The 10931-nt window shown below is 43.7% G+C and overlaps 1 protein-coding gene across 1 annotated transcript in view; it reads right to left on the reverse strand.

Annotated features, from left to right (window-relative positions):
- TMCO4 (transmembrane and coiled-coil domains 4) overlaps nt 1–9592 on the reverse strand; it is a 36004-nt gene extending 26412 nt beyond the window's left edge. Inside the window, exons 1-5 of the mRNA XM_065738133.1 lie at nt 9433–9592; nt 7705–7862; nt 7315–7489; nt 3155–3182; nt 1380–1512 (exon numbers count right to left, since the gene is read on the reverse strand). Of these exons, the coding sequence (XP_065594205.1) occupies nt 1380–1512; nt 3155–3182; nt 7315–7489; nt 7705–7856 (488 nt within the window). The 5' untranslated portion in view covers nt 7857–7862; nt 9433–9592. The remainder of the gene's footprint in view (nt 1–1379; nt 1513–3154; nt 3183–7314; nt 7490–7704; nt 7863–9432) is intronic.
- Nucleotides 9593–10931: the final 1339 nt, after the last annotated feature.

The following is a 10931-nucleotide window of genomic DNA, read 5'->3' on the forward strand; positions in this document are numbered from 1 at the left end:
ACTGTGTGGATTTTCATTTTCCTGTTTCATCTAACAGGTATTTTCACGGCTGCAACTTGGGCCTCAAAGGAAAGAACAAGAGTGACATCGATAGCTTTTGCAACACCAGGTTCACATGACAACCACTAGGTGAGCTACAGCATTTGAAAGCCACGCTGGTAAATACGCAGCACAATTCTGCAGTCACTCCTGCCACTATCAGACATCTTCTGGGGCTGCACCACAGCCCACATCCGGAGCCACAGTTCAGAGGGAAGAGAATTAGGTATCAGGGCACCATCTGTAAGCAAGGCCGTGCTCTTAATACGTGTGTTGTCCCACATTAGAGGCTCAAGACTGAGTTTATTTTCATAAGCCACAGCAAAACAGCACCCATTAGTATTAACCCTTGGCTCCTTCATTACCAATGGTGTTCTCTTTAGAAGTACACGATCTTTGAGATTGTTTTGAGTTTCCCTTTTTACAGTGCATTATAAAGTTAAGCTTTAATTAAATAGTCATAATTGAAAGGTACTTGTCACTTTGCTGAACCCCAGGAAACTGTGAACGTGTCCTACATCAGAGACATTGATTAAAGTAGTTTTTGGCACTAACCTTGTAACAGTAGTTTCAGGCTAACCTCGTTTTTTTGCTGAACTGGCATAAAAATATTGACCAGTTCCTTGAAAGTCTCCTACGGACACATTCACTGCCTCACACACAGCTGAACCTTCACACAGCTCCTGGCTCGTAAGCAAAGTACTACATTTTGTATAGATGGCAACTGTTTGTCAGTTCTGAATACAAGAACTTGCAACTGTGAGGCTTTGTCCTATTAATAACAGAGGCATTATTGCAGAGGTGTGAGTTCAGCCTGAAAGAAGTAGTCTGGCTTTAGCCTTGACATATTCACATTGACCTGTCCCCTTCTATAAAGCAGGGTAAAAAAAATAATCAACACTGCTGGGCTAGCAAGCATCCAGCCTGTTTGCCTTCCAGCTTCATGGTTTTTCCAGAGAAAACAATCAATCCCTCCGTAAATCTATTTTTTTCTATCTGAAGAGTATTAGGCCAAGAGATACAGATCTTTCTGATACACTTAAATATAATCTGCAGTCTAGGAGACAAAATTGGAACAAGGAGTCAAAGGAGTTTGGTGCTTGCATTTACCAGCGTGCAAGGTTGGGTTGCAGCTCTGATTTGATAAATGCTGAGCATTCTTGGTTCTCAGTGCAGCTGAAGTGCTTTGAGGGCCCTGCAACTCTCATCAAGCCGTAAATGACTAAATTAAGAGCCACAGGGAGAATAAGCAGAGCCTGGACTTAGGCACAGTAATTGATGCTCAACTTTCAACTACTGGCAGTGTTTTTTCATCCCTTAGCCAACCCAAGTATTCTTACTCTGATTCTTCCTCTGTTTGTTCCTTCAAGCTCTCAAGCAGAGACTCCTCCAGGGCTTCCAGCTCCTCCAAGGGGATTCTCAGCAGCCAGCTGATGTGGCAGATCAACACCCTTACTCGTGCATCGTAGTACCCTTAAACAGAGGAAAGCCCAGGAAATCCATCAGTCTTCATCACACCAGATTAAACAGCAAGTGGAGAAACCCAGCTGCGCACTACAGGACCAATGTTTTTTGTTACACAAAAGCAATATTCCTTCCCTCGGGCCCTCTTCATCTTTCATGTGTTTGAAGACAATTGTTACTGTCTAAAAGAGAGAGCTCTAAATGGAAAACCGTCCCCACTGCAAACCTCATCCTGTCATCAGAGCCACTATATCAGGTAACTGCATACATGGCAGGAAAAGGATCTCAAATCTTTATGTTCTTATTACCTTTGATAGAGGACAAGGAGCAGAGGAGTGGACAATGAGCTTACACAACCTGCAACAGGAGAAAGGACTACTCTTGGGCATACAAACAAGTGTTGTCAGATATAACATTTTAAAATGTGTTTGTGCCAACTCCTTTTTTTAACATGTAACTCTCAGTAGCATCTGCTGTTTGCTGATAGCAGCCTTTTATAAACAGTTCTTGGTGCACTCTGTGATGAAAAGCACAACAGTTTTTCTAGGGTTGCATAAAGATACCTGCAAGACACAACTACAAAACATAGTTCTGATACGTGCTGCACGTATCATATTTGACGTAGATCAAATGCAGACATTGGCAATTTGTTAAGTTTATTAATTTATTACCATCATTACCAAGATACCAAGCTGCTTCAGCAGACTTTAATGGGGCCAGTTTTCAAATTTGTGCTTAGTAGAGAAATAAGGTTAATACTGATAATACCTCATCTCTGATATGTAGCACACAAGCCCAAGCAGGAGTCTTAATAGTAGTCTCCCTGCCTGCAATACACAACTTAGCTTCATGTTTAGCCAGCTTGGCAGTAAGTCACCAAGGCTTGAAAATGCATTTGTTTTAAATTCCAGCCTAGCAAAACAGGCAGTTTTGCAACAGGTGAATAGACAATTTTGCATTAAAAATGAAACAGAAACAAAAGTGGTATTTGTTCTTAAGTGAAATAGGCTAATCAGCAGCCAGGGAGCTCTTCCCTGTGTGAACATGCTACAGCACAGGGCTTTTAAAAAATGCAAGCCATGATATAAAACAAGCCTCTAAAAATGAAGATTTTGTCCAGTAGGCAGTCTAGTTTATTACATTTATCAGACTAATCAATGCTATGCATTGTAAACCAGAAGTATAGTACAGTACAAAAATAAAATCACATTTATCCGCACCAGAATTGATTCCCTGAATATATATTTGTTTTCCTTTTGGCAACGAGCAATCTGCAGAGGATTTTGGGGTTGAAATCCTCATAACAACTCCATGGCCTTCCAGAAGGAAGAATAGGTCACCTGCACCCATGGAAACACTAGAGGAAAAAAATCATTCCAGTCTACATATTTAACTTCAGAACTTTTCAATCATTACATATACTTGTATGCCAGTGCATGGTATGTGAAGCTACAGAGCTGACCAACTATTCAGTTTTTAACAGGTATTATTAGCTGTCTTTCCTGCAGTAGAGATAGAGTGTGCTGCTTTTGCTACTAAGGAAACTAGGATAAAATTGAAAGGCAACCTGAGCTTCTTGAGCATTTTAAAGTATCAGAGACGAACTCACTGATGTTACCCTTACAAAGCACAAACACTAATGTAAACTTACCATCTCTAAGTGAGAAGGACAAAAGATCCTGAAAAAAAAAAAAGAATACTGAAGTTAAGAGTGATGATGTACGCCTAAATATCTTAAAATGGAAGTATGAAACCCCATCAGACCAGGATTTAACTGCTGCTGAGCATCCATTCTTATATGTGGGAAGCCAGGAAGCTGCAAATCAACAGAGCAAAGCCAGATGTTTTCAGTGCACAAATATGCATATACAGGTACAAATGGCTGGAGAGAAGTAGATAAGCACAGGATGGGAGAGTAGTGCCTGCTTGGTATGTGCTGAAGCAGCTGATTTTGTTGTTGTTATTAGCAATCCTGTTGCAATTGAACGCCCTGTGATTACACAGGACTTCAAAGTCTGGAGAAATCAGGCTCTAAGTCTCCAGCTGCACTGATGCCTTCTGCTCTTCTTGTCATATGCACTCGTATTTTCAACTCAAATAGGTTTGAATGCTACTCAAATGGACCAGCATCCCCTATTTCCTTTGGCATTGTGAGAATTCATAGCTCTAGGCAGTAGGGCTGAAATAGCATGAAGTTCTTATGGATTAAGTACTCAAAAATAGAAATGAGGAATTTTGTGGCCATCTGTAAAGACAGAGGGACTATGTTGGCTTCCCATCTGAAAAATAAATAGGAAAAATAGATCAATTTGATATAAGGCTTTCACGGATGAATCCATGAAAAAGGTCAGTGTTCCTCAGATGAGAAGTCCTAATGAAGGAGGTGGTGTTTTTGCTGCCATGTTCTCCTCTTTTATTGCCACTGAATAACAATACATTTTAAGCTCTTTACGTAACTACAACACAAAGCACTAGCTCAGTTTAGCTACTTCCTCTCCTCCAAGCATAAAGCACAGCTGAATTTTATAGGGAATCCTTTAACCCCTTGGGAACACAAAAAATACAATCAAAGATGCAGGACACTAGCAAAGAGTTTATTAGTCCTGTAAGCTCCTAAGCAACATCTGTACTGTAAAAATGCCTCTGATCTGCTGCACAAGAAGCACAGAGAACAAGCCATCTTTAACCCAGTCCTAGAAGAGGCACAGACTGCACATATTGAGTCAAATAACTGTACTCTGAATGTCATTTCAACTTAAGGAGAATCTACTATTTCATACAGGAGAAAACCTTTTGTGTAGCACTAGGGAAACCACAGGGTCACTGCAGCTGAATCCACGTGGCAGAATCTCTGCTTTTTCACAAGGCATAGCCCCCAAACCTTTGTTCTGCTGCTGCCTAATGTTTACACATAAGTTTTCTACAGATGTGTTGCTCAGGTACACAACAACTCAGGTGCCCTACTGCTAAATATCTAGGTGGCTGTGCCCATCCTTTGCCTGCCTTCCCTGCAAGGTCCAATGTGATAAGTATTCCCTGAGCATTCTGCTGATCTGAACTCTGCACAACACAGTCACCACTGCTCCTTCCTCTTGCATCTTAGTGGCCAGAAGAAAAGGAGAGGGCTGGTTTGCTATCTCTAGTGCATGAGTAACCCTTGTAGCTGTGAATCAGGTCTCTTGTGATCCAAAAGCCAGCACAATGCAGGGAAAAAAAATAAAAAATAAAAAAATAAAGCTTCTTTTTAGCTCCAGGCACAGTTAGCATCCTGTGCATGCTGCACACAGATCCCCAGGCAGGTTGGCAGGGTGTGAGAAATGGAACCATAAATCTCCCCAAGCAGAAGGAGGAATGAAACTTGGGTTTCCCAGTCCCCAGGCACTGTAACTGCTGCTGTGCACCCTGTTGGGCTTCAAGGCTGCCAGGAGGGGCTGGCACAGATGTGACAAAGCCCAGCAGAAAGCCCAGGGCTGTGAGGCCCAAGCAGAAAGCTGATCTAGCACAGAACCTGAAGTCTAGAATTAGGTGGAGCTTTTGACCTTGCCGCTGTCATTTGCTAATGTAGGCAGTCTCCTGAGCAGGGCTGCTGTGTTGCACAGGGCCAGTTCAGAGGTAATAAATGCTCCCTGGGTTTTGTGAAGGAGCCATAGGTCATGGCTCAGCTCCTATGCAATTTATCCAGTAGGCTCACTGGCACCCAACATCAAATAACCTCTTTCAAAAATATGGCCTAAGCATTTAGATATGTGCAGTTCAAAAGGTGAGACATGGATACGAGTAATCAGGTGACAAACTGGAACTACTGTCTGATTGCATTTGTAATGATTAGCATACTCAAGTATTTATCATTGCTTTAGGCTTTGCACGTACTACCACACAGTCACCCGGAATTCAATCAGCACTGATTAAATTAGTTTATAACTTGTTTGTTTTCTCTCTCTATGCAGTAGCTATTGTGGTTCAGTCACTCTGAAGTGAAGGTGTCTCTAATTAATTAATTAATTGTGCAAAGGACCACCATGCACAATTGAATGAAACCTTTCAAAAGAAATGAAAGCTATTTTTATTACAAATCTTTACCACTACTTCATTTATCACTACAAATCCAAAATCTGTTTCCTCCACAGAGAGTTTCAAATCCATATTGCAGTGCTACTGTGTATGGGGGCAAGGGGGAAATAACAGTGATGAACAGCACAGGAAAATGGGCATTCGAAGAATGCTCAAAGAAAGAAGAAAAAGATTAATAAGAACTTTGTTTTCTCATCCACTATCAGGAAACAAAAGTGGGCAAAGTCAACTTCCTCCCCTCCTTTTGCTGTCACTAAATGCAAACAGTAAATGTACTCCTATCCAGACATGAACCACTTTCTCATACCACACCCACAGCTGTTTGTTATGACTACTGTCCAGAAAGACAGCATTTTCATGTGATGAATCCACCTGCAGTGAATGCAAACAAAGGCAGAAATCCATAATCCTCAAATTTTCACTGAATCAACAGTGAGCTCACCTCCAGTATCCTGAACCCATGCATCATCCCTTGGTAGCAGGCATTCAAAAATACAAGCATTACTGCCACCAGGACCCTGCCACCGGACACACTGAGCATTAGAGTGTGTTCCTGTAATAACCAGTTAAATAAACAGTACATGCAAAGTCAGCATCAACAGAACACAAAGAAACAGTAAAACCATAATGCAACAGATTAAGAACTGACAAAGTTTGATCCTATGGCTTATTTTCAAGTAATAAGGAAAGTGTTTATCTCAGCTTGGTACCTTGAAATTTCCCACATGCTGGCATGCTTTCCCGACACCCTACGAGTCCCTGGTGCCTTGCCCTGCAGTAACTCATCTGACACCACAAATCAACTCACATGATGGCATGAGGTCCAACTGTTGAGGCATTAGGCTGATAGCTGTTACTGATCTTTGCTTTCTAATCAAAGAAATGTTATCAAAGGCTTCTGTGTTCCACAATGAACCACAGCAAGCACCTCCATTCTCACAGCAAAACATACACTTCCTGATTTTGAGCAAACAAAATAATAATAATTAAAAAATCAAAACAGCTGCTCTTATTTCAGATCTGTCCAAACTTGCTAATTAAGCTGATTAAGCTCATTAATCTCTGCCACCATCTTGAGATTGCTGCAATATTTTGAGCACTGTAACATACAGATGTTTGGAGCAAATTCTGTGAGGCCTTTTATAGACCAGCTAGGACACAAAAAAATATAATAATGAATATTATGATAATGGAGTTCATCATAACCAAGAAGGAATGCTCCTGTCATCTCGTGTCACATATGTAGAGGTGTTTTGTATTTCAGGAGAAGGAACATAAACAGTGTAAAACTGCTGGCCCTCTACATTTCTCCTTATATATACACACATTTTCCTGCTCCTACAAAATCCCCCTCACTCACAGTAAGTGGAAAGGGACTCTTAAATGAAAAACAGGGCCTATCATGTTCAGCATTTCATCAAAATCTGCAGAATGCCCATGTGAATAAAAGATTGCAACAATACAATCAAAGTAAAAAAAAACTTTGACAGTTCTCTCTAAGGCAAAGGCTTCAAAGACAGAAAATGTTAATTCAGCAGTAACAGCATCTCATGCTCATCACTGCCACATGCTGTGAATGGACAGATTGCTATGCACCCACAGAGCTGCAAAGAAGGAAACGTGTATCAGGAATACTGATTTACTTCCCAAACTATATAAACAGAACTTCAGCTGCAAACAGACACGTATGACAGATCTCTTTTTAGCAAAACCAGAGACAAGGGCAACGTATAAACTTACCTGGGTGATGACAACAGGATTATCTTTCACGGTGGGATCCTTCAGCAAAAGCTGGGCAAAAGTTTCTGTGCCCTCACCTCCTAAGCCACTAGCAAATGCAGTCATGGCAGGCAAGACAGCATCAGGCAGGTCCAGCCATTTCACCAAGCCCTCAATGAACCATGTCCTGAAGGAGCTGTAAGGCAACAGAGGCAGGTGAGGCCCTGTAACAGAGTACTTTTCCAAGCCCTGAGTGGTCCCTGCTTCCCTGGGCTGTGCCAACATGTGCTTAAGTCTTTCTACTTCATTTCTTATTTTTTAAACCCAATCCATCCTATTTGCAACACTGACTCTGATGCCAGATTGGTGTGAGTTGCTCTAAAAGCCACCTCCTGTGCCCACACTTGGTACCTTTGCTCTTCTTCAGGGAACAGCCATGCCAGGGATACCCCACAGAGTGCTGCGTAAGTGAACCTTCCTGGTTCACCCAGCTGCTGGCTCAGAAGCATGCATGATTCCTTTTGTCCTGAAGCTGAACTTTTCCACCTCTCTTCTGCAGCCATTTTTACCTGCAAGTTCAAAGAAGAAAAAACAGAAGGGAAAAAAATAACATAACAACTGGAAACCAGAAACTGAGGAGACAAATCGCCTTTGCTTTTTCACTGCCAGACCTGCTGGTCTGTAGCAAGGCAGGTCATCAAAGCCCAGCTTGTGTATCCCATTGAAACATGATGCCATGACTGCAGACAATAGGAGGGTTTCTGTTCACCAATTCTTAGTTCTTTTTGCACAAAATCGACAATCCTTCTCAAAAGAAGAAGTCTACTTCAAGATGCAGAGAGCCTGGGCTCCGTTCGGGCGTATTATTCACATGTTTACTGCAAAGACAGCATGGAGAATAAAAGCCCTGCACCTGGTGCAGGGATCAGTATGACTGCCTGCAAAATAATTTGCCTCTTTCATCCCTAACCCAAATTGCTCCTCTGTTCATTTTGCTGACAGCATTAAGAAAGTTGAGTCCATCTGCAGCCTCTAATTAGTACTGTTAATGGAACTACTTATTTCCCAAGGTCATTGCTATGCTTTGTTTGTCGTATTATCTATATAACCTACCACTGCATTTCCCTAAACATAATATGCCCACACCACATGGAACTTAGGCTGGACCAACATATTTTTTTCAGAGGGACAAAATGTAAGCACCTTGTAACACACTTCCAACTCAACTGCTCCAAAAGGGCTCTTGGGAGCCTCACTGAGCACACAGGGAATTCTGGCTGATAATCCAAGGAGCAGAGAGGAGAGAAATCGGGCAGAGGTGACAACAACATATTTCACAACTGAATGTCAGTAAGCCTGCTCCAAAGCTCACTTACATCACCTGAAAGTTCTACTGACTTCACCACGAATCAATCAGTTTCCAAACGACACACCACAAATGGCAAAGCATTTTAAGCTTTCTATTTGGATGCTCCCTTCTCTTATGAACCCTGGTGATAGGAACTGGGGACAACCTGCTGTAACAGCATTAACCAAGCACTCAATCTCAGAAGTCAGACGCTGCTTACAGAGTAGATTAGTTTCAGAAGAAAGAAGTGCAGCAGAGGAACAGCTCTTTGTAAAGATTGTGTTATCTCCATGCTATCTGTTGTGATGTTCCACAAAAGGTGTCTGTCTTGCTGTCCCACCCAGGAATGTATTTGAGGCTTTTCATGTTTCTCAGGGCCTGCACTATCCAACTGCTGGTGTATAAACCAAAGCAACATGAAGTCTGCAGGAATTAATAAATGGTGTTATTTCTGTTCCAGTCGGAGAAGGGAAGGGACAGGTGATGCTCCTGCAGGGATCAGCGCTGCTCCAGGTGGCACTATGCCTCAGCACAAAGCACTACACCTGGGACTGCAGCTCTGAAGGTACACTGAGATGTCTCCATGCTTACCAGGATTTCACCCCCTGCCAAAATCCCAAGGCATTTCATTACCTCAGCACCTCCAAAGCCCTCACGTGGGTGACCAAAATCCATTTCAAACCGCTCACTGAGCTCTGATCTTAAAGCATCCAGAGCCTGACTCAACCCAACTGCCTGGAAATCACCTAACACAAAGTCTTCACGAAAAACAACCTGGGACGTCCACTCACCTCCGGACACAGACGTGTTAACTTATTATGGGAAGCAGCATGGGAAATAAACTGCGATTCGTGATGCTGAGTGTTTAGAGTGTCCTGAGGCAGCTTCACCAAGGCTCTCTGCCAGTTCTTCGGTCAAGGAGAGCTCTGAGCAACACACACACATCGATTTCTTCATAAACATCTAGGGAAAACGGGAAGACGGGCTGGGGTTTTACAGCTGCTGGCAGTGAATTCAGGTCTCTGCCTCGAACAACGTGAATCAGCACGAGCAGCCAAGAGAAACGCTCAGCGGGAAAACGCGCTGAGGGCACAGCAGCAATCCCTGAGGAGACAGCTCAGCCCTCGGGCACCGCGTCGCTCCCCATAGGGAACAGTCTGAGGTGAAGGGCCGTCCGCCGCCCCAGCCCCCCTCCCCGCCCGGCTCCGACCTGCTGCCGGCCCGCAGCACGGCGCTCCCTTCCGCCGCCGCCTCCCGCCCCTTCCGTCTCTGACTACCGCCCTTACGCACTTTCCGTACGGGAAGCGCCAGCAGGCCCTCTGCTCTCCGTACGCCGATGGCGTAGCAGGGAGCGTAGACTTACGGAGGGCGGGAAGGCAGCGCGCTGCGCTGGGCGGTGCCTCACCTCAGGTGGTGGTGGGATGGTGAGGGGGCAGTGAGGCCAGCTGCTGCTTGATACCTTGAATCAGTCCATCAGGAAAATCTAAGACTTGGAGTGGTCGAAAGCAAGAATGCACGGGGGTTAACTTCTATGCAACGGACCTTCAGCTGATATACATTACTTGTGTTAGATATGCAGTAACCACTTCCAAGCAGGACCTCCTATTTCCCTGGTACAAACACACAGCAGAACCTCCTTATCTCCTTGGACTGGAGACACAGCTCTTTCTGTTACCTAAACAGATTGCAGGGTGATCCATCAGCAAACACCAGCACCCATAACCCAGGTTTATGTGTGCAATCAGCTTGGCAGGCTCTGCTCAGCTCTGGTTAATTGGCCTTGCAGAAATCCTAGGGTTGGGTGGAGTGAATTCAGCTCCCCGAGGCTGTTGCATTGGCCTCATGGGTTTTGGTGAATATTTTTGCTCCCGTGGTGGCTTGGTGAGTCTAGGCAAAATCTGCTTTTCAGGAGGAAGGAAGCAGCTGTGCTGGGTGATCACGTTTTGTGAAAGTGAACCCAGTTTGGGCTGCTCGGTAACTGGAGTAACTGGTGTATACATAAAAATCTGCTATTTGAGTCCTCTAAAGTAAAATATCGAGAGACCTGTTCTGTTGAAAAGCCAAATTTGGTTTGGCCAAATATCTTTGTCCTGCTTGCTTGCTACTGACATTACACCAGGTTTGCTCTCACTAATACTCATATTACCCCTCTGTTTTTTAGGCATCATCACGCATTTAAATGTGACGAGAGGTTCAGAAGGCTCTGTGATCCCAGCTGGGATGCAAGAAGTGACCCAGGTAACTGCACACCACCGCGGACAAGGAAGGCTGTGGCTTTGGGAAGATCCCG

Source organism: Cyrtonyx montezumae, unplaced genomic scaffold (assembly GCF_038088225.1).
Source record: "Cyrtonyx montezumae isolate F1298 unplaced genomic scaffold, pur_monq_1.0 scaffold_21, whole genome shotgun sequence".
In the NCBI taxonomy this organism is placed as follows: Eukaryota; Metazoa; Chordata; class Aves; order Galliformes; family Odontophoridae; genus Cyrtonyx; species Cyrtonyx montezumae.